Genomic DNA, 24,507 nt, shown 5'->3' on the forward strand with positions numbered 1-24,507 from the left:
TAAACCTGCTCCAGTGTATCGTTGTCTCTTGTGGTGCATTTCATAGTCCAGCAAAATTTAGGGAATATTGTCTTAAAGTTGGCTGAGTTGAAATCACCTGCTACGATGAAGGTGCTATCAGGGTGGACAGTTGCTTATTAATAACATCACACACTTGTGTTAATGCTAACTTTATCGTTGGCTTGGGGTGGAATGAAGACCACTGTGAAGTGAACAACTGTGATTCCTCTTATCAGATGGAGAGGCCTGCACCTTAGCATGAGATATTCCAGGTTGGGACAGCAGTGACCATCAATGATGAGACACAGTTCATACACCAGTCATTGTTAACATGAATACATCAGCCACCGCACGATTTCTTATCGGAATCTCATGTTCTGTTGCCCCGATAGGCCATGCAGCCTGATAGTTCAATAACTGTGTTGGACACTTTATGATCCAGCCAGATTTCAGTGAAGATCATTACATAGGAGTTGAATGAATTCCTTTGTGTGATAAGTCTCAGTCAGATTTCATCCATTTTATTAGCGATCGATCAAGTGTTTACAGTGAAGACACTTGGAAGCGGGGGCTTGATAAGTGTAGCTTTTAGACTAGCCTAGCATGGATCCCAGCTCACTTATCACCTTCAGCTTCCTCTTGTTGCACCGTCTGTAATGCCTCCCAGTTAGGGCTGGTGACAATCCTCAGTATTATGGCAATCTCTGATGGTATGTGTTCTGAGAGAGTGAGCTGAGAGTTTTTATTACTTTTAATACATCTCATATTAGTATTCAGAAGGCCCTGTTGGCTGTATGGTAGAACAAATGCCAGATTTGGAGTTTGAAGCTGCTGGAAATACGCACGTTGCCATCTATGTTTGGAGATGATGAGGAACATCTCCAAAATCTGAAAACAGTGTTAAAAAGGTTAGAGGATTATAGTCTCAGAGCAAGCATCACTCACTGTGGTCACACCACTGACGCACAAGTGTGCTGTGAAAGTTCTAGTGGTGGATGTCCCAAAGCCAAAGGACATGTCATATTTGCAATCCTTTTCAGGGTTTGTCGATTACTTAAATGGACAAAGCAGTGCGAGGTGCCTTTCAAAAAAGTACAGGAAATGGTGACATTAGACACTGTACTCACACATTGTGATCCACAACATCCACTAAACTTGCCTGTGATGCCTCGCTTTATGGTTCAGGTGCAGTCATGTCACATGTTACGAGTGATGATAGTGAACACCCCATAGCCTTCATTCATGTTCCCTTATTACTACAGAGAAAAATTATGCACAGATTGACAGAGAGGCCTTGAGTCTGGTTTGGGGTGTAAAATGATACAACCATTAATTGTATGGGAGAGAGTTTACCCTCATTACTGATCATTAGCCACCAGTGTCCATTTTCAACAGAAGGGTGTTCCATTAAAAGTAGCAGCATAAATGCAGAGATGGGCTCTGTTTCTTGGAGGACGCAATTACAAGATGGAATTCAAGATGATGACTAATCATGGAAATGCTGATGGATTGTCCCATTTACCTTTGGAAAAGGAAATATCAGGGAAATACACAAAAGGTGACACTCTTGACATATTCTCCCTTATGCAAATCAAAAGTCTCCTTATTATTTGTTCAAATAATTCATTATGGGTTATATGTAATAGAACATGAAAGTGTACGTCATTGCACTGCCACGTCATACATGCATCTCAGTAAAGTAAAACTAAGAACATACACAAGTTATTGCAGTTCCATGTTTTTCTTACATTTCTGGAATTACCGAAACATAAGATTCACTGTAAACAGATGAAGCATGACATACATACTGTACTGTTGTTCCGCAAGATATGTTTTTGCAAATGTACAAGCTAGAAAGCTGTAACAACACAGTGTCTAATGCAGAGAATGTTCTTTTTAAAAGGGGTAGCATGTCTTCCTTTTTCCTTTTAATAAACAATACTGAAAAATGTCGTTGATTCCCACCTCAAAGTATTTGTCTCAAGAAAACTTCCCTCCAAAGTGGAATGAGAACAAATTCTGATACAACCTTAATCCTGCCCTTGAACCATCTTAAGACAATTTCACAGAAGAACTTTACCAGTACCAAGTGCAACATGTCTCACAAAAAGCATTTCTGGAAATAAGCATTTGTTCTAAGTATTCAAAGATCAAAGATTATCTTCAGTTGTCATACATACATCAAATGTTTTGCTTGAATGTTCAGGTATATACAAATGAATGACTATGTAAAAGACCATCCACTAACATTGGAAAGTTATGACCAAGATGCCTCCTTTTGAATATCAAATTAGCAATAAAATCCAGGAAAATCCAATTTTCTAGGCAGCTTCTCAAACTGCAATTAAAACACCACAAAGTTCAATCATTGCAGCTCTACCTGTTCAAGAGATCTATGAAATATTTTATCTTTCTAATCTAATAACACTTCCAGTATCCCAGTAACACACTGTCCATAAATATCCACCCCGATTCAAAAGTGACACAATAATTGTTTACAAAACTAGCAATGCATATAATGAACAAAAATAGAAGTAACCAAAGAAATAAAAATGATTATTAAATTAAAGAGCAAGTTTCCTTTCCCTCCGTGCTTGCTGGTTAGTAAAGAGAAGCCCTTCTAGAACATTAAGCACATCACATGTAGTAAAAAAAAATTCCATTTTTACAAAAAATTCCATTAGGATTTTTACAGTATCTTACTGTTTTGCCTTACCTGTTTTTCCTTAACTGTAAGGTCTGTGTCCACAATGCTCACAGAATTTACATTCCTTGCCAGAAATTCATCATCAAATTGCATCCACACGTAATCTCCAAACACTACTTGATGCCTACTTAGTAACTGCAGTACACTCAAACGCACGTCTTCATGCTTCACAGTACTATAACAGAAACCAAGTAAAAATAATCACCTGCATTTACTACTTATATTTTTATTAGACAAGATATTTAGCTTGTTTCTCTCGCTAAATTAAAATGGACTTTATCATAGTACATTGACACAACACTTGATCAAATGGCACCTTGACGATAAAGGCAGTCACTTTCAAGTTCACTTCTCTGATATAATGCTTGAAACAAAACTGTGATGAGAGCTCGTAAAACCCAAAACAGAAATTAATGATTATTGATAAACAATGCTGCTTGGTGGCACTTTTAAAAACATGAGAAATCACCTTCCTGATGACTGAGAAGCAATTAGCTGGATTGGATTTGTCCTGTTTTTTTTTTGCAAACAGGAGTTTCTTGGGCAATATTCTACATGGTCAGGTAGGTGGCAAAGTTATAATTGTATCCTAAAGCTTGACTAGAGGTGTGATTTGATGTGCAACTCAAGTCTTACGAATGACACTTCAGATTGTGTCTCTTCCCATTGCTCTTCTCTCTTAACTGTTCTCTGATATCAGGTGCTGTGACTTAGCTGAAAACCAGTTTCTGTTTGGAGATGCATCATCCATAGAACACTTCTTGTTAAATGCAGTTTCTACTGATCGTAGAGTCAACACAGAAACTGGCTCTTTGGACCAACTGGTCCACATTGACCACAGCCTCCTCACTGCTAGTCCCAGTTACCTACATTCAACCCATTATCCTCCATGACATTTCCCTGCTTATACCAATCCAAATGCTTCTTAAATGTTACAATTGTACCCACCTTAACCAGTTCCTCTGGCAGCTCATTTCAGATAATCATTACCCTCTGTATAAAGTTACCTCTCAGATTTTTTAAAAATTTCTCCCCTCTTATCTTATACCTGTGCTCTCTAGTTTTGGATTCCCCTACCAGAGGGAAAGACTATGACTGTTACTTTATCCATATCCTCTATTGATTTTATAAACTTCTGATGTCACCTCTCAATCTTCTGATGCTTCTAAGAATAAAGATCCAGTGTAACCAACCCCCCCCCCCAGAACTTAGGCCCTCAAGCCCAGATAGCATCCTTGCTTATCTCTTCTGCACTCTTTCCAGCTTGACATCTTTCTTAAAACAGGGTGTCCAAATCTGTACATAATTCTCTAAATATGGTCTCACCATTAACTTGTATAACTGCAATATAATGTCCCTACTCCTCAATTCGATGGCCTGACTGAAGGCCAGCCTGTTAAATGCCTCCCTCACCACCTTGACTGCTGGTGCAGCTGCTTTCAGCAAACCGTGTACTTGTACTCCCAACTGTCACCTGAATACGGCTAAAGTTCTCTCTATGGGGAAAAGGTGGGATATGGATCCCAAAAGGGCAACCAAAACATTGGCAGGACAGGCTGAAGTGCAAATTGCTTTGCTGTATATTCTTCCCATTTTCCTCTAAAATTTTTAACTCAGTATTCCTTTACATTCTGTAACATGGCCGAGATATTCAACACCCGCAGATTTGAAGGCCCAGGTTCATTCTGATTTGAATTAGTGCTCTATTGACTTCTGTATCGTGTTTAAGTACATTTTTACTTTCCCTGCTTCACTTTTCTATCCTATTACATCATGAGAAATAGGGTAAGAATTGCACTTAGTGATAGAAGCAATTGAGCCTCATCACCAGAATTGTTTAAGCTCAAAATTACTCATTTTACTTTGCAAAATAAAATGACTTACCTGTTCTGTTTAACACAGACTTCCACATGTATTTGCATTGATTCAAATGATGGTAGAGCCTGCTTTAATTCACCAGCTGCTGCATCCATTTGCAGTTACTAAAATATATATTTTTTAAAAGTTATTCAATCAACCGACAAAAACATACTCCCAGATTCAATTTCAGCATTTCAATAACAAGCCATTCATTCAGAAAAATCTGTTACGACCCAAATATGCACAATTAACTGACCATTTTAAAGCAAAGATGTAGTTTTCTCACAATTGCACAAGCCTACTCTCAAAGTATTGCATATAGTCTTTATTTCTTTATTTAAAGCAGGACAGAGAAACTTATCGACTAGGTTGGGACTAAGCTCCTTTGGTACTGAGAATGACAGGTGATTTAAACATATTAGATTCTAAAAGTGCCTGACCAGATAAGTAACTTTCCTTTGAAGAATTTGCAAACCAGTAAAATACAGAAAATGTTACAAATATTCAGGCTCTTGAACCAGTAGGGATCACTTCACTCGCCCCATCACTGAACTGTTCCCACAACTTATGGACTCACATTCCTGAGCAAATCATCTTATGTTTTCGTAATTTATTTATTATTTTCCTCTTTTTCTTTTGCATTTGCACCGCTTGTTGTCTTTTGTTCATTGATTGTTTGTCCATCCTATTGAGTTCGGCCTTTCATATTATATTTCTTGGATTAACTGAATATTCCACAAGAAAACGGGTTGTATATAGTGACATTTTATACTTCGATATTAAATTTACTTCGAACAACTCAATTAAAAAAACAATTGTTACAAATCATCATGATTTTCCGTCAAAGTGATTTTATCTGAGTAAGAAACATCAGCTAAGTAACCTGGAAAAGTCTCCTCACTCTTGTCCAGGACCTGCGGATGTATTAGATTGGAACCGCAGGTTAACTCAGTTGCGCCGGCCTAGATTTTGCCTCAAGTTTCGGGAACAAGACAAACTCGCAACTCCCTGATTCGAGGTAACTTGCAGAAAAGTCTGTTCCACTCACCCCACCATTAACGCCCCCTCAGTCACTACCTACTCACACTCGATTGCCAGGCTGCTCTTCACTCAGAGCGATTCCTTTCTTCACCAAGTCAAATCCGCCGCCACGGGCTCAGCAGAATCGCGCTCGACGTCAAACAGGCGGAGCAAGGTAAAGGAGGAGGGGGTCGCTACCCAGTGCTTTCTTTCCATTGGTTAGGAAAATGTGGATCAAATAATACTGTGACTTTATTGGTTACGCTCTACATCAATTATCACCGGACCGTCTTCCTTTCCCTCCTCAATTCTGGATTGGGCAATGGTTCTAGGTTTGCAGTCTGATTGGTCCCGTTGGCCGATGGTCGGGTAGAGGCGGGTCTTCTGCATAGTTGGAGGAAAGGGCAATGTGATTCCAAAGTACCGGCAGATGCAAGATCTTTGAATCATTTTGTTTAATTTTCGTACTGGGATTGGGTAGATTGGAGAGAAGACCCGCGCGTTTGACTCAGCTCCCCGGCCTGGTGCCGTTGGGCCGATCAGGCGCCAGGCCTTGTGCGCCTGCGCGACGCCAGGGCCGGACATGGGGAAGAAACACAAGAAGCTCAAGTGTGAGTGGCGCTCGTACGACGGTGAGTGAGGCCGGCTTTCTCGGTCCGTCCTGCTGCGACGTGATGAGATCCCTCCGAGAGAGCTCGGGAGGGTCAGCGTCCCGTCAAAACACTTCCTTGGGATGAGCTGGCCCGGAGGTTGGGGAGCGGGGTGGGGGGAAGGGCTCCTGTTTACTCAACACTGAGTTTAGTGGACACTCGGCATCTCTGTGAAGGAGCCTGCACCAGCCGAGCAGACCAGGGCAAATCTCCGCCTGCTCGTTTATGCAGGATCATTTACTTATTTATTTTGCTTCTATTGCTTAAGCCTAATAGTTGTTAATCCGTATACACTAAGAACCATATTTTCAGCGCGGGAAAGAGCCTTTCCACACCTTCCCCAACCAGGAGCCTTTTATCACATCTCTTTCCCTCTCACCCCATCGTCATAACCTTCTGTGCTATGTACTGGGTCAGTTTCCCCGTTAAAATCATATATAACATTATCCCCAATCAATCATTGCAGCAGAGCGTTAGAAGGTTTCTCCTAAATTTATAGAATCACCTAACAAGTCAAGGCACAAAAAAAGACCATTATGCCCGTTCACACTAACAGAACTTTAGCCCGCTTTAATTTCTAGTTTTAAAAAAAAATCAATTTGTGAACCTATCTATTTTATCAATAATAACTCTACGAGAGCGTCGTACAGAACAGAAAAGGCCCTTCAGCTTAGTCTATACCAACTGTGTTGCCGGTAAACTAGTGCCATCTGCCCTCATTTAGCGCACAATCTGGAAACCTCCCCTATCCATCTACTAGATTGCTTTTAAATGTTGCTAATGTGCCCTCTTCAACCGCTACTTTTAGCAGCTCGTTCCAGATACTACTACCCCTTTGTGTGAAGAAGCTGGTCCTGATGTTTCTCAATCACCTCTAATCTTAAAACTATGTCCTCTAGTTTTCAATTCCCCAGTCCTGGAAAAATAATTGCTTGTGATCTTACCTATCTCTATCAGGACATGCCGTAATCTTTTATGTTCCGAAAACAAGGTTCTAGTTTATGCAACCTCACTTTGTAACTCAAACCCCCAAATCCATGTGATATCCTGGTAAACCTTTTACTGCATAGAGTAATATAAGATGGAAATACAGTCAGCCCTCCTTATCCGCGAGTTCTGCATGTGTGAATTCAACCAACCGTGAATCGAGAAAACCTGGAAGTGCTGTTCCAGCACTTGTTGCTTGAGCATTGTTTGCCTCGCATCTCATTCGTTTGCTACTTTATTCCTGTGTAAAAATGGCTCCAAAAAAGCAATTAGGTGGTCAAAGCAATTTCTCAAAGGCTAAGTGCTTTCTCTCGCTGAGAAAGTAGAAATATTAGGTCTTTTGAAAAATGGAACGTCGCTTTCCGAAGTGGGCCGTGAGATACCGATGCATGAATCAAGCATTCGCACAATAAAGCAGAAAGAAGCTGAAATTCGTGGAAGTGTTAGTGCTGCCCCTACAACGGCAAAAATGGTCTCTCTGGTTCATGATAAAGTGCTTGCGAAGAATGAGAAAGCATTAAGTGTGTGGCTAGAGGACATGAAATTATACATGAAAAAGTTCTTAGTCTTTATGAGCACTACTGTGACGGGGTTGATCTGAGCGAGTGAAAAGAGTTTAAGGCTAGTAAGGGATGCTGGCTGGCTATGTAAAGCGCTACAGCCTCAAGAACTTAAAGATTACGGGAGAATCGGCAGTGAGGAACTCATAGAAGAGAAAGGCTACGTTTCAGAGCAAGTCTTCAATTGTGATGAAATGGGCTTGTTCTGGAAGAAGATGCCCAATCGTACCTACGTCCATAAGAGTGCCCAGCAGGCCCCAGGGTTCAAGGACTGGAAAGATTGCTTTACTCTAGTGCTCTGTGGCAATGCAGCTGGTCACATGATTAAGCCAGGACTCATCTACTGAGCATATAATCTCCAGGCCCTTAAGAACAAAAACAAAAATTGCCTACCCGTGTTCTGGCAACACAACAAGAAGGCTTGGGTGATGGTGATCCTGTTCTTGGAACATTTCCATCAGTGCTTCACTCCTGAAGTGAAGAAATACTTCGAAGAGAAGGGGCTCAAGGCCCTCATAATTGACAATGCTCCCGGCCAGCCCCAGTCTCTCTCTTCGCCAACAATAACTTGGAAGTGATGTTCCCGCCTCCTAACACTACGTCACTGCTGCAGACACTTGATTAAGGCATCATCAAGTGCATTAAGGCGCCTCACCTTCGGGAGGATTCGTGCTGCCCTTGATGCTAACCCTGACTGCAGCATTATGGATTTATGGAAGAAATTCACAATTGCAGATGCAATTGTGCTTATTGCAGAGGCTTAGATGCCGTAAAGCCTGAGGCAGTCAATGCATGTTGGAAACCACTATGGAGTGAGACAGTCAGTGATTTCAGGGGCTTCCCCACTAGTGATGCAGAAGTCAGGGATCTCTTGAATGTTGCAAGGTAAGTTGGCAGGGAAGGCTTCTCTGACATGATCGAGGACAACGTCAAGGAACACAGAAGAGCATAGAGAAACCCTTACCAACAAGGAACTCGAAGGTCTGAAATCCTCTACAGAAGATGATGATGAAGATTTAGAGGAGGCAGAGCCATCAATTTGGACACTTGAAAAATTTGCAGCAATTTTTCAGCAGGCGCAAGTGTTAAAGGATATGATCCTCGACAACAATCCTTCGATGGAACGAAGCCTCTGTGTCACCCAAGGGATAACAACATGCCTACAACCACTGCAAGATTTGTTTGACGATGCAAAGCAAAAGAAGAGACAGCTTCCTATAACAATGTTTCTAACTAAAGCATCTGCAATTCTGAAGTCTCGACGTTCAACACTTGAAGATCCTTAGCCCTCAAGCTCCACAGTTCCTGACCTTTAGTGTTATTGAGCCTCCTCCAAAGCGTCCTTATTCCCTAAACAAGACAGTGTAACAACTACTGTATAGGTAATACAAGTTTTACTTGTTGTTTGATCATTGTTTGCCTCACGTCTCGTTCGTTTGCTGCTTGTGTTGTGAGCGAGAGGAATATGTACAGTTTTTTTTCTTGTCAATATTCCCTAAACATTACAGTATAACAACTATTTACATAGCATTTCCATTGTATTAGGTGTTATAAGTTCTGTAATCTAGAGATGATTGGAAGTTTTACTCATCATTTGATCATTGTTCGCCTTGCGTCTCGTTTGTTCGCTGCTTGTGTTGTGAGCGAGAGGAACATGTACAGATTCTTGTTCATATTCCCTAAACAATACAGTATAACAACTGTTTACATAGCATTTACATTGTATTAGGTATTATAAGTAATCTAGAGATGATTTAAAGTATACGGGAGGATGTGTGTAGGTTATATGCAAATACTACGCCATTTTATATAAGGGACTTGAGCATCCGCGTTTTTTGGATCCGTGGGAGCTCCCAGAACCAATCCCTCATGGATAAGGAGGGCCGACTGTACTCAGCACCTTGATGCTGCTTTTCCGTTTAATAAAATCATGGCTGATCTCACTTTTCTGCATTAATCCCATATCTTTGGATTTCTTCATTAAGGAAATCTTATCTGTTTGACCAGAATATACTCAGTGAATGAGCATTCTGGTGAAAATAAATCCAAAAAGGTTGCAATCCTTGCTAACTTTGTGCCATCAGGAAGAACTACAGTGTACAATGGAAGATAAACATTAAGTGAAATAGTGAAGATTACATGTGGGTTCTTGGGGGTTTTGGTGAGACTATACCTGGAACAGTCTATATTCTTGTTCTCCTTAACTAATAAGACGTATAGTTGCTGTTGAGAGAGGGCAGCAAAACTGATTCCTTGAATGGTGGATTTGTCTAGACCTCTATTTAGAATTCAGGAAAATAAAATTTGAGCTCACTGAAAAGTACAAAGTTCTGAGAGGGCTTGCAGCTATATTTCATTAGGATTTTGAGGAGATTTGGTTTGTCACCTGAAGCAGTCAAAAACTTATACAGATGTATCGGTGGCTGGTTTGGGGGAGGGGGTGCTACTGCATAGGACAGAAGTAAGTTGTAAAATTAGTCAGCTCCATCATGAGTATGAGCCTCCGTAGTATCCAATACATCTTCAAGAAGCTGTGTCTCAGGAAGGCTGCATTCGTTATTAAGAACTACTACTACCCAGGACATGCCTTCTTCTCATTGTTACCATCAGGGAAGAGATACAGAAGCCTGAAGACACACTCTCCATGATTCAGGAATAGCTTCTTCCCCTCTGCCATCTAATTTCTAAGTGGACATTGAACCCATGAACACTACCTCACTAGTTTTATTTCTTTCTGTTTCTACTTATTTCTACCTTTATTTATTTCTGTTTTTGCACTATTTATTTTAACTAATATAAGTGTACTTACTATAATTCAGGCTTTTTTCTATATCATTCATTGTACTGCTGCTGCAAAGTTAACAATTTTCATGACATATGCCGGTGATATTGAACCTGACTCTGATTCTGACAAGAGGTGGATTTAGAAAAGGTGTTTCTTTTTGCTAAGGATTCTAGAACTAGTGTTTGCTGTCCCAAAATAACTGGGTCATTTCAGATTGAAATGTGGAGAAAATCCTTCATGGAAAGAGTAGTAAGTCTTTAGGATTCTCTAACTTATGGTGGACCAGTCAGTGATTTCATTCAATACTGAGATCACAAGGTTTGGACATCAGAGGAATCAAATGGGAATAGGGCGGGAAAATAGTATTGAAGTAAAAGATTGGCCACAATCCTTTTGAATGGCTGAGCAGGTATAAGGGAGCAAATGACTTAGTCCAGTTCTTGTTTCCCGAGTTGATACGCTCTCATGCTGTCATTTAGAGGTGACCCATTACTTTAAGTTTGTCATTGCTGATTCCACCCTTTTACCTTTTCAAGTTCCATTGGAACTTTTGTATTTTAATCTTCTATGTTTGCTTTCATATTCATTTGTTGTGCCTTTGGTGATTTGTATTCAGCAGAAGCAAGTCCCTGTGAACACTAGTGCTTTGCAGATACTTAATGTCAACAAAAATTATACTTTAATTTTTTTGCTGTCCAATTTTACAGTGATTGCCCTTCATCTTCAATTCCATCCATATTCACTACTAGATTCATTGCTCACTGTCTTGTAATTAAGGTCAGTGTCTTAAGAATCTTTGTTTCAATTTAGTTTTAGGTTAATTTGATTGTAAAATCAGTAATAAAAATATTGTGGTAACATGAGATGTGCCATAAAAACTCTACGTAAACACTTGTAAACACCTTTGAAGTTTTAGAGCTGACATACCTTGAAATCTGCTGTGTACTGAAAGCAGTTGCAGAGCAGCATTGACACTACAATTTGAGAGAAATACTGGGATAACGTGAAAGCTTGCCAGCCTAGACAAATATTAAAATGGAAAGGATCATAATCAGGTTTAATATCACTGCCATGTGTTGTGAAGTATGTCGTTTTGTGGCAGCAGTACATTGCAATACATAATAGAAACTATATATTACAATAAAAATACATTTATAAAAAATTAATCGTGCAAAAATAAACAGAAATGAAAAAAAAGTGGGATAGTGTACATGGGGTCATTGTCCATTCAGAAATCTGATGGCGATGGGAAAGAAGTTATTCCTAAAACATCAAATGTGTGGCTTCAGGCTCCTTGATGGTAGTAATGAGAAGAGGACATTTCTTTAGTGGTGGGGTCCGTAATGACGGATGCTGCCTTTGGAAGATGCCCTTGATGCTGGGGAGAATAGTGCCCATGATGGAACTGACTGAGTTTGCAACTTTATCCAAACCTGTTCAGTGGCCCCTCCACACCAGACAGTGATAAAATCAGTTAGAATGCTTGCTGCAGTCCACTGTAAATATTTGAGAGTTTTTGTTGACATACCAAGTCTCCTCAAACTCCTAATAAGATATAGCCACTGTCTTGCCTTCTTTAAAATTGCATCAATAGGTTGGGTCCAGGATAGATCTTCAGAGATGCTGACACGCAGGAACTTGAAACTGCTCACACTTTTCACTGCTGGTCTATCAATGAGGACTGGTGTGTGTTCCCTCAACTTCCCCTTCTTGAATTGACAATCAATTCCTTGGCTTTATTGACATTGAGTGCAAGGTGGTTGTTGCAATACCACTCATCCAGCTCATTGAATCAAATTGACTTTATTTCTTAGATCCTTCACGTACATGGGGAGTAAAAACTCTTATGTCTCCGTCTAAGTGTCTAATGTGCAATCATAGTAATTTATAATAAATAGAATAATCAGTGTAATATAGAAATACACTCAATCAGGGTGAGTTAGTCAGTCTGATGGTTTGCTGGAGAAAGCTGTACCAGAGCCTCTTGGTCCTGGCTTTTATGCTGCAGTACCATTTCCCAAATGGTAGCATCTGGAATAGATTGTGGTTGGGGTGACACAGATCCCCCATGATCCTACCGGCCCTTTTTACACACTGGTCTTTGCAAATGTCCTGAATCATGGGAAATTCACAACTACGGATGCTCTGGGCTGTCCTGTGATTAAGGGAGGTACAGTTTCCATACCAGGCAGTGATGCAGCCAGTCAGGATGCTCTCAATTGTACCTCTGTAGAAAGTTCTTAGGATTTGGGGGCCCATACCAAACTTCCTCAACTGTCTGAGGTGAAAGAGGCGCTGTTGTGCCTTTTTCACCACTCAGCCAGTATGTACAGACCACATGAGGCCCTCGGTGATGTGGATGCAGAAGAACTTAAAGCTGTTCATCCTCTCAACCCCAGATCTATTGATGAGTGATGTCACCGTATCCATTCCTCCTGTAATCCACAACCAGCTCCTTTGTTTTTGAGGGTGAGGTTATTTTCTTAACATCATTGTGTCAGAGAGATGACTTCTTCCCTGTAGGCCACCTCGTTATTGTTTGAGATAAGGCAATGTAGTGTCATCGGCAAAGTTAATTAGCAGATTAGAGCTGTGGGTGATGACACAGTCATGGGGAAATGGAAAGTTAAAGAGTAGACTTTGTACACAGCCCTGAGGGGCTCCTGTACTGAGATCAGAGGGTTGGAGGTGAGGGAGCCCACTCTTACCACCTGCCGGTGATCTGACAGGAAGTCCAGGGTCCAGTTGCACAAGGCAGGATCAAGGATGAGGTCTCTGAACTTCTTGTCGAGTCTGAGTGGAACTATGGTGTTGAATGCTGAACTGTAGTCCAAGAACAACATTCTCACATAAGTATCCTTCTCCAGATGTGCATGTAGAGCAGTGGCTTTTGCGTCGTCTGTCGATCGGTTGTGTCAGCAGGCGAATTGTAGGGCTTACTCCTGTGGGTCTCCTTGTCACCATCTGAAATTCTGATAACGATAGTTGTGTCATCGGCATATTTATAGATGGCGTTTGAACTTTGCTTAACCATACAGTCGTGGGTGTAGGGAGAATAGAGCAGTGTGCTAAGCACACCATCCTTGAGGTACACCATTGTTGATTGTCAGTGAGGAGGAGATGTTATTTCCAATCTGCACTGATGAGGCAGTTAAGGATCCAGTTGCAGAGGGAGATACAGAGCCTGAGGTTTTGGAGCTTGTTGATTAGTACTTGGTGTAATGGTGTTGAACTCTGAGTCTAATCAATAAACAGCATCTTAATGTAGGTTTTGCTATTATCCAGATGATCCAAGGCCAAGTGGAGAGTCGGTGAGATTGCATCCACTGTAGACCTGTTGTGTTGGTAGGCAAATTGCAATGAGTCCAGGTCCTTGCTTAGGCACAAGTTGATTTTGGCCAAAATCTTCATCTCAGTAGATGTGAGTGCCACTGGGCAATAGTCATTGAGGCAGCTCACTCTGCTGGTTTTCAGAACTGGTATGATTGTCGACTTTTTGAAGCAGGTGTGAACGAACCTTCCTCTGCAGTGAGAGATTGAAGATGTTCTTGAACACTCGCCATTTGGTTGGCACAGGTTTTCAGAGGCCTGCCAGGTACACCATCGGAGTGTGATGCCTTCCGAGGTTCACTCTCGTGAAAGATGTTCCGACATCGGCCTCCCATTCAAATTACAGGGTCACTAGAAACTGCAGGCATTTGCACAATCTAGTTGCTTCTTCCTTTTAAAACATGCATAAAGAGATTTAGCTCATCTGGGAGTGAAGCATCACGGACATTTAGGAAGTTAGGTTTCGCCTTGTTGGAAGTAATGGCCTGCAAGCCCTGTCAGAGCTGACGTGCATCTAGTTCAAAGTAAAGTTTATTATTAGAGTACATACATGTCTCCAGATACAACCTTGAGATTCTTTTTCCTGCAGGCATGCTTAGCAAATCTATAAAACTAACTGTAAGCAGGATCAATCAACAACAAACTGTGCACATGCAAATATGAATAAATAGCAATAAATAATGAGTATAAAAGGGCATGAAGTAACAAGTTAAAGAGTCCTTAAAGTGACACCATTGGTTGTTGGAACACCAAAAGTAGAATGAGTGTAGTTGTCTCCTTTTGTTTAAGAGCCTGATCTTTGAGGGGCAGTAACTGTTCTTGAACCTGGTGGTGTGAGTCCTGAGGCACTTGTACCTTCTACCTGATGGCAGCAGGAAGAAAAGAGCATGGCCTGGGTGGTGATCATCTTTGTTGTTAGATGCTGTTTTTCTACAGCAACTTTTCATGTAGATGTGCTTAATGGTTGGGAGGGCTTTACCTGTGATGTACTGGGCTGAATCCACCACCCTTTTGTAGGATTTTCCATTCAAAGGCATTGGTGTTCCTGTTCCACACTAGACTGTAATGCAGTCAATCAGCACACTTTCCAACACACACCTATAGAATTTTGCCAAGGTTTTTGATGACATGCCAAACCTCTGCAGACTCCTGAGGGAGTAGTGGTGCTATCGTGCTTTCTTTGCAATTACATTTATATGATAAGTCCAGGAATGTCCTCTGAGTTAGTTACACCCAGTAATTTGGAGTTACGGACCCTCTCCACCTCTGATCTGCCAATGATTACTGGCTTATTGGCCTCTGGTTTTCTCTCCTGAAGTCTACAATCAGTTCCTTGGTCTTATTGACATTGTGAGAAGTTGTTATTACACCACAAAACCAAATTTTCAATCTCCCTCCTTTACATTGATTCATCACCACCTTTTACATGGCCCTCAACAGTGGTGTCATCAGCAAATTTCTATATGGTATTGGAGCTGTACTTAGCCACACAGTCATAGGTGTAAAGCGAATAGAACAGGGAGCTAAGCACACATCCCTGTGGTGCTGTTGTGCTGATGGAGATTGTGGAGGAGATGTTTTTGTAATTCTGAACTGACTGGCGTCTGCAAGTGAGGAAATCCATGATCCAATTGCATGAGAGGTTACTGAGGCCTTGGTCTTAAAGTTTGCTGATAAGTTTTGAGGGGAAGTTCTATCTCTAACTTCAGTCAGAGCTGTTGCTTCACTCTTAAAATAGCTTTCTGTAGGTTACATCTGAACTTTTTATATCAATCTTTATCACCGTTCTTTGATACCACAGATTTAGTCCTCAGCTGATGATAAATGTGGAACCGTAGCTTTTGGTTTGGTTATGTCTGGTATGTCCTTGAAACTACACTGAATTCACACAGAACTTGTTGAAGTTGCTTTCAACTGGGGTGTATTCATTCAGATTTGAAGACAGATCCCTGAATGTTATCCAGTCCACCGACACAAAACAGTCCTGTAAGTGCTCCTCTTCCTCCCTTGACCATACCTTGGTCTTCACCACTAGTGCAGTGGTCTTTAATCTGTATGCCGGGAATAGAAGTAAAGCCAGGTGTTTGGACTTTCCAAAGTGTGGTGTGGGATGGCACATTCAGTGTTCTTGATTGTGTGTAACAGTCGTCAAGTGTGTCAGCACCTCTGGTTCCACAGGTGATATGTTGGTGGCAGTTGTTCAGAGACTTCTTCAAGATAGCCTGGTAGAAATCCCCCGCAATGATGAGGGAAAAGCTACACCAATGTATTGATAATATTAATATATTGTTATATTATTAATATAATAATCTAATATTATCAGATTAATATTAATCTGATAATATTAAAACATTTTAATCTAGATTAATCCACAATATATTTTTTAAAAATCAAAAAAACTCTCAAATTATGTTGCAGATTCACTGAAAAACATATTTGTGTTTAACTAGCACAAACAATCTAAGCTGGCAGTCTCTAATAGCTAAAAAATTTCAATACTCTTTGTTGCTTCATTTTTATTTACAGATTACTGTAAATATCTTAATAGATATTAGAGTATTGAGATTCTCTGGGCCAGGGACATTGGGGTGATCAGAGTTTCTGTACTAAACCAAGACTGCTAGATCAAGGATATGAACAAGAAAGTGGAGGTGAGGTCTATGATCATTTATGACCGCATCAAGTAGTAGAGCAGGTTTAAAAACAAAGCAGGTTTTATCCAGCTCCTGTTCATTATCTTATATTTACACTTATGTGAATTTCCATATTTTATTGTGTGGTACAGGTAATATGCATACTTTTCTAATCAAAAGGAATAAAATGAAAACCACAACACTACAGATTCTGGAAATCTAAAAGAAAAACTGACTGAAATACCCAGCAACTTAAAGGATAGAACAAATGTAACATTTCTGTTGTTGACCTATCATCAGAACTGACCACACCATTCTAAAATATTAGCTTACACAAAGTACACTGCCGACGCTGTGGTCAAATCAACACGTACAAACAAGCTGGATGAACTCGGCAGGTCGGGCAGCATCCATTGAAACAAGCAGTCAACGTTTCAGCGAATGCTGCCCGACCTGCTGAGTCCATCCAGCTTGTTTGAACATGTTAAAATATTAGCTTGTCTTTCGTCACAGATACTGTTGGACCTGTTATGTATTCCCAACATTTTGGAAATTATGTGAACTTTGATTATAGTTGGAGCATCTGTAATATTCTACCCTACTTTAAAACTCAGTTCTGCTTACAGAACTTGTTCTTGTTATTTTTTTTAATAAGGTTTTTTTCAGGTTTATTTTTATGGCATCATTTTGTAGATCTTAGTATTTGTCTCTTTTTGTTCACTCAAAATGATAAAGGAATTTTGCATTATCAGAGATTCTGCTCTCAATTTTAATGAGGTACTGCTTCCCTGGTGTGCAGTGTATTGCGCTGTTTATATGGTACTGCTCTTCAAGGGGAAAAGCAAGTGTTGTCAGTCTGACGATGTTTACCTTTCACTAATGCATTACAATCAGATTACTTTTAGTTGCTTATATTATTGTTGCAAATAATCTTGCTGAAAGTAGACTGTCTGCTGTATTTTCCTATAATAAAGTAATGGTTATGAAGGAATCTAGTAAACTCCATGGAAAAGGATGAACAGTCAATGTTTCGGCCCAAGAGCCGCCTTCAAGTCTGAGCCCAAAATGTTGACTGCTTACTCTTTTTCCATACATGCTGCCTGACCTGCTTTGTTCCTCCAGCGTTTTGTGTGTGTGGCTCTGGATTTCCAGCATCTGCATACTTTCTCGTGTCTGTGGTAAACTCCATGTTGTTTCTCTGAATCCTTTTTTCTAAGTAAATAAAGAAAAAATCAAAACACATTTATCTTGATCTAAAAAGAACAATATAAATTTAAAAATTAAATTTTTCATAGAATGATTGATCTTGTTAGAACTGACCTTTAGTTTTACTTTCTTCTCTTTCGAGGAAATGTTTGCTTAGATGTTGCATTAGTTTTTTCCTAATTCTTGTATGTGTGATGTTCATTTTAGGATTTATTGATAAACCCTCTGAAAAACCACTTAAGCTTGTGCTGAAAGTCGGAGGAAGTGAAGTAACTGAGCTTTCTGGCTCAGGCCATGATTCCAGTTATTATGACGATCGATCTGATCATGAGCGAGAACGGCACAAAGACAAGAAAAAGAAGAAGAAAAAGAAATCTGAGAAAGAAAAACATATTTCAGATGAAGAGCGTAGAAGGAGAAAGGTAAGATGATAATCTATTTGCTTGATCAAGGCTGGTGTTTATGTGGGGAAGTGTGACATCATAAACTTCAGTAAGAAGAATCACAAAGCAGATTATTAATTCAAGAGATCGCAAATGGGTGATGTTCTGGGAGAATCTAGGTGTTCTAATGGATGAATCACTAGATATTAGTAAGCAGGCCCAACAAATAGATGAGGCAAATGGAATTTTGGCATTTGCTATGAAAAGGCTGGAGTTTAAGTATAGGGAGGTTTTGTTACCATAATACAGGGTGTTGGTGATGCCTTAGTTTTGTTCCCTTTATTTAAAAGAAGGTACATTAGGATGGAGGCAGTTCAAAGAAGATTCACCTGGCTATTTCCTTGGATGATAGTGTTTTGTCAAGAGAAACTTGACATTGGATCTACATTCCTTGGAGTTCAGAAGAATGAAATTATTGAGGGACTTGTCAGGATGGATATTGAGATATTTTCATAAGTGAGAGTCACAAAGGGCCATAGTTACAAAGTAAGAAATCTATCATTTATAACTAACATATGGGTATATTTCTTCTCTTAGAGTGTTGTCTGGATGGAATTCTCTGCCCCGAGAACTGTAGAGGTTAGATTATTAGATATATTTAAGATGAGATAAATATTTAAATGACTGAGGAATTGAGAATTATGAAAAAGTGACACAGTTCTTCTCACGTTTGAGGCCAGCATCAATCAGCTATAGTCTTAGGTGAGCAGATTTGATTGAGGGACCAAGTAGCAGCTCATGCCCCTATTTCCTTGCACTCTTGTTTATTCTGCTTTGAAATTTAACAAAAATAAAACTCTGCACATCAGGGATGGAGAAATAGAGAGAATAATCTTGTGTACCGCAACTCCCTTTCCTCAATTTATTTTCCAAAGTGGAAAATGTGTTACTTTAATTTTCTTATTTGAATCTTGATTTTTCTAATGTCTGTGATGTTTTTGACAGTACCTTGATCTAGTCAATTGATTTCCCTTTTTTTTTCTTTTCTGGTCTACTGCTGGTGAAATAATCGTGAGAAATCAACCCATGAAGCTCTTTTCTTAACTTTGATTGTCTTTATTTATGTTGTTAATGCCTCTTGTGGATAAGTCACCTTATTTTTTTTGTTCCCTTAATTTGAGCAAACTTTTTCATCCTCTTTAATAGTTCAGTTACTTCTGGATCTAAGAACAAAGTGTTGAGTTAACAGTAGAGGTGGTTAAAGCAATCTTTAATGACAGGTTTCTAGCTATTTGCTCCTGGCTCATATTTGGGAGGAGTGAGGAAATGAATACCTCATTGAGACATAATTCTAGAATCACAGTGTCCTAGAGGTGCTGCTACTAGAACTGTTGTCTCACAGCTTCATTGACCGAGGTTCATTTCTAAACTGTGCTGAGTATGTGGAGTCTGAGTATTCTCCCTATGATTGCCTCATTTCCTTCATATGCTCTAGTGTCCTCCCACATCCCTGTCAGGTGTTAACTTGGGTAAATCAAAGGTAACATGAGAAGAATAAAATAAGATTAATGTAGGTGTTTGAGATTATGTGGACTGAGGGCTTTTTTTATGATATATGATTCTATGACCTGCATTCAGTAATATTACAATAATGACATTCCAAGATGGCGGCACGACGCAGCTTGCAGTGGCCACTCCGGAGCTGATTATCCGTTATTTGTGAAGTGGGGTGCCGTGCACAATTATAATCGATTGAAAACAGTTGTGGGAACATGGAGGAACATCGGGAAATCTCCAGGACGACCTTCTTCGTTGCTGCTGCTGCTGTGAGGTCCGGGACTCTGCTGGGAAGAACAGGCCCCCAGTCCTTGGGGCTGGGTTGGCGGGGCCGTCTTAATACGCTCGGCAGAGGATGGTGCTCGGAGAAGCTGTGCCGGAGGGGATGGTCGTCGGCTTGGAGGTTCGACGGACTCAGAGTCCGCTGCGGTCAGGTCGCTTTCGGTGTGTGCTGCATCTGCGAGGCTGGTTTCGACGGAGCTTTCATTGTGTGCTGCATCTGCGAGGCTGAGTCGGGCGGCGCCGTGGAAGTCCATAGCGGGGGTATTCCCTTCTGCCGCTGGAGTGGGATGGCGAGTCTGTCGGGACCCTGGGGATTTGTGGAAACTGTGTGGTGATTTCTTTTGAACTTGTAGTCTTTTAACATCTTTGGACTATTTTTTACTGTGCCCATGGTCTTTTTTTTATCAATTATGCTATTGTTTGCACTGTTGTAACTGTGTTTTTGTGCAGGTCTTGTAGCTTTAGTTTTTGGTCTTGTTTATCTGGTGGATTTGGAGCTTCTTTCTGGGGAACGCGCTAAGTCAGTAGCGTGATATTAATACGCAGCAGGCTCTCCAGACTCTGGATTGGGGATTGCCAAACGTTATGTGGATTTTCTGGTGTAGTCTGTTTTGTCATATGCTTTTGTGATATCATTCTGGAGGAACATTGTCTAATTTTTTTACTGCATTGCATTTGTGGTTTCTAAATGACAATAATCTGAATCTGAATGAATGAGTTTGGTACATCTGGGACTTGATTTGAAGGAGGCATCTTGGATAAGGCAAGATAACTGTTCACTGAAGAATGTGTGTGTAAATAAGAATGAAAGTGTATCAGCCCCAAAACAATAGCCACATTATAGGAAAGAGCATTTCTCAAGAAAGAAGGGGGCATATAAAAAATAATGTATTCATTATTGGTTACTTTAAACTTTATGTTTACCAAATTGGAAATGGCATTCATTAGGTTGAATTCACAGACTGCTTGGGGGTAATTTCCTGAAGTAATACGTTATGGAACCAACCAGGGAATGGGATGTTTTGGATCTGGTGTTGTGTAATGGAATAGGTTTAATAAATTATCTTGAAATAAAGTATCACATACTTCTAAATTAAAATGAGCAGAATTTTCTATGTGCTTTTGAAAATCTTGTTTTAGAATGATGACTCTTATTTTGTTGCATTTTTGTGACAAAATAATGTCCTTTACTTCTGACTTTGAGGCTGCACATCTAATTGTACTCTGTCTGCCATTGATGATATTGGAAATATGGCATTTGTTAGATGGCGTTTGTTGTCTTATAACAGGAAGAGAAGAAGCGAAAACGTGAGAAAGAACACTTAGATAGTGAGGCTGATGCTGATGAGTTTGACCCAGGGAAAAGGATTGAAGTTGAGCCCCCTACAGATCGACCAGTACGATCCTGTAGAACAAAAGAACAAGGTAAGAGAAACTTGGTTTTAATTTAGTTATCCTGACTGTACTGATAAGAGTCATATGCGAGAAGTGTGTCACAGAAGACATGAACGCAGACAGGAACTACAGCGCAATTCATTATTATTGGTATAGAAGACTCAATTTATAATTTTCAACAATACCAGTAATATATGCAACACACACAAAATGCTCAGCAAGCCAGGCAGCATCTGTGAAAAAGAGTTCAGTCAGAGTTTCGGGCCAAGACCCTTCATCAGGATTGGAGAAAAAAAGATGAGGGGTCAGAGGAAGAAGGTGGGGGAGGGGAGAAAGAAACACAAGGGGCTGGGAAGTTGATTGGTGAACAAGATACAGGGCTGGAGAAGGAGCAATCTGATCGGAGAGAATAGAAGGCCATGGAAGAAAACACAGCCAGAGGGAGGTGATGGGCGGGTAAGGAGATAAGGTGAAGGAGAAATGGGAATGGGGAATGCTGATGGAGAAGGGGGGAGTGGGGCTTTACTGGAAATTTGAGAAATCAATGTTCACGCCATCAGGTTGGAAGTTACCCAGATGGAGTATAAGGCGTTGCTCCTCCAACCTCAACTTGGCCTCACCACGACAGTAGAGGAGCCATGGACTGACATGGAATTAAAATGGGTGGCCACTAGGAGGTCCTGCTTTTTCTGGCAGAGTGGAGCATAGGTGCCCGGCAAAGTGATCTTCCAATCTTCGTCGGGTCTTGCCAATTTACAGGAGGTCGCACTGCAAGCACCAGATACAGTAGATGGCCACAACAGACTCACAGGTAAAGTGTCACTTGACCTGGAAGGACTATTTGGGACCCTGAATGGTAGTAAGAGAGGAGGTGTGGGGGCAGGTGTAGTACTTTGTTCCACTTGCAAGGGTAAGTGTTAGGAGGGAGTTCAGTGGGGAGGGACGAATGGAGATCCCTACAGGATGCAGAAAGTACCACTTTCTGTGTCTTTCCCTCTTCCCCCACACTTTCTGCGTCTTCCCCCCCCACACACTTTCTGCACCCACCTTCCCCCCCACTTTCTGCGCCCACCTTCCCCCCCCCCCCCCAACCTACTTTCTGCTTTCCACAGGGATCTTTCCGTACACAACTCCCTTGTGCATTCATACCTCCCCATTGATTCCTCTCCTGGCACTTATCCTTGCAAGGGGAACAAGTGCTACACCTGCCCCTGCACCTACTCCTCACGACCATTCAGGGCCCTAAACAGTCCTCCCAGGTGAGGCGACACTTCACCTGTGAGTCTGTTGGGGTCATCTACTGTATCCGGCGCTCCTGGTGTGGTGACTTGTATATCAGTGAGACCCGACGCAGATTGGGAGACCACTTTGTCAATCACCTATGCTCCATCCACCAGAAAAAGTGGGATCTTCCAGTGGCCACCCATTTTAATTCCACTTCCCATTCCCATTCCAACATGTCAATCCATGGCCTCCTCTACTGTCACGATGAGGCAACACTCAGGTTGGAGGAACAACACTTGGTATTCCAACTGGGTAACCTCCAACCTGATGGCATGAACATTGATTTCTCGAATTTCCAGTAATGACCCATTCCCCATTACCATTTTCCTCTCTTCTTGCCTGCTCATCGCCTCCTTCTGGTGCTCATCTTCCTTTTCTTCCATGGCCTTCTGTCCTCTCCTATCATCCCCCTTCTCCAGCCCTGTATCTCTTTCATCAATTAACTTCCTAGCTCTTTACTTCACCCTCCCCCCCCCCCCACCTTCTTACTCTGACTCCTCCACTTTTTTTTCTCCAGTCCTGATGAAGGGCCTTGGACTGAAACGTCGACTGTACTCTTTTCCATAGATGCTGCCTGGCCTGCTGAGTTCCTCCAGCATCTTGTGTGTGTTGCTCGGATTTCCAGCATCTGCAGATTTTCTCGTGTGACCACAAAATATGTTAATTTTGTGAATTATCTTATAATAATAGAGAAATATTGGTAGAAAGGTGTTATTTCACCATTCCACTGTTTTTTGACTAACTACAACCAGAATTTAATGAAATAATGTAAATGTGTAATTTGTTAACAAATCCTTGATGCGATTATAATAATGTAGATTGATTTGAAAGATCTAATGATATTGCTTTATGAGGAGAAATTTTTTTATCCAGAGGGTCGTGGATTTATGGAATTCATTGCCACATACAGCTGTGAAGGCCCAATCATTGAGGGTTTTTAAGGGGGAGATTGCCAAGTATCTAATTAGTCAGGGTATCAAGGGATATGGGAAAAAAGCCGGAAATTGGACCTAGATGGGAGAATAGTTTAGCTCATGGTGGAGTGGTGGAGTAGACTCGATGGGCCGAATGGCCTACTTCTGCTCCTTTGTCTTGTGATCTACTGAACAAAAGTGTGATGTCAAATTACTTCCCAGTATTAATCATAGGTCTTTAAAAGCTGTTATTAATTATGTTCAAATGCTTTGCGACCTTTGGCAAGGATGTCATCCCACTGACATTGGAGATGGTAAGAATGACATAGCATTCACAATAACATTTTGACTCTTTAGGAGGACACTGAATTTATATTGTATTTTTTGTTGGTCAGTTTATTAGGCGGATAACTCACAAACTTAACCTGTCTTTAGTTTTTATTTGCTTCAATATGCATAGGCCAAAATACATTCAGACCACCAAATTATCACTAATTGCTTGAAGTTTTTCAGTTAACATTACGTGTGTTTACAGGTTTTCCCCGCTATCTGAACGTAGAGCGCTCCTATGAAACCGTTTGTAAGCTGAAATGTCGTAAAGCGAAGAAGCAATTACCATTAATTTATATGGGAAAATTTTTTGAGCTTTCCCAGATACAAAAAATAACCTGCCAAATCATACCAAAATAACACAAACATATAGTAAAAGCAGGAATGATATGATAAATATACAGCCTATATAAATTAGAAATATTGTATTTATAGTGTAGTTTCACTTATCAAAATCGGGAAGACAGTGAGTCAAAATCGATTTGGAGAAAAAAAATCGGCACATACAAGCATACACACGTACATGCGCACACAACTGCCTGTGCAAGGCTTCACGGTCGTGGTAGTCTTTTCAGGGTAAACACACGTTTAAAGCGGGCGTCTTTTTTCGTAAAAGTGAAAATC

General features: G+C 40.7%; 2 protein-coding genes across 6 annotated transcripts in view; one reads left to right on the top strand and one right to left on the bottom strand.

Annotated features, from left to right (window-relative positions):
• The window catches only part of trip13 (thyroid hormone receptor interactor 13), a 31,675-nt gene extending 25,911 nt beyond the window's left edge, over positions 1 to 5,764 (bottom strand). The window contains exons 1-3 of the mRNA XM_073024151.1: positions 5,653 to 5,764; positions 4,592 to 4,689; positions 2,717 to 2,882 (exon numbers count right to left, since the gene is read on the bottom strand). Of these exons, the coding sequence (XP_072880252.1) occupies positions 2,717 to 2,882; positions 4,592 to 4,680 (255 nt within the window). The 5' untranslated portion in view covers positions 4,681 to 4,689; positions 5,653 to 5,764. The remainder of the gene's footprint in view (positions 1 to 2,716; positions 2,883 to 4,591; positions 4,690 to 5,652) is intronic.
• A 153-nt stretch (positions 5,765 to 5,917) lies between these two features.
• The window catches only part of brd9 (bromodomain containing 9), a 71,500-nt gene continuing 52,910 nt past the window's right edge, over positions 5,918 to 24,507 (top strand). For all 5 annotated transcript variants that reach the window (XM_073024152.1, XM_073024156.1, XM_073024153.1 and 2 more), the window contains exons 1-3: positions 5,918 to 6,219; positions 17,946 to 18,160; positions 21,250 to 21,385. In XM_073024152.1, the coding sequence (XP_072880253.1) occupies positions 6,171 to 6,219; positions 17,946 to 18,160; positions 21,250 to 21,385 (400 nt within the window). In that variant the 5' untranslated portion in view covers positions 5,918 to 6,170. The remainder of the gene's footprint in view (positions 6,220 to 17,945; positions 18,161 to 21,249; positions 21,386 to 24,507) is intronic.

Source organism: Hemitrygon akajei, chromosome 20 (genome assembly GCF_048418815.1).
Source record: "Hemitrygon akajei chromosome 20, sHemAka1.3, whole genome shotgun sequence".
Taxonomy (NCBI): Eukaryota; Metazoa; Chordata; class Chondrichthyes; order Myliobatiformes; family Dasyatidae; genus Hemitrygon; species Hemitrygon akajei.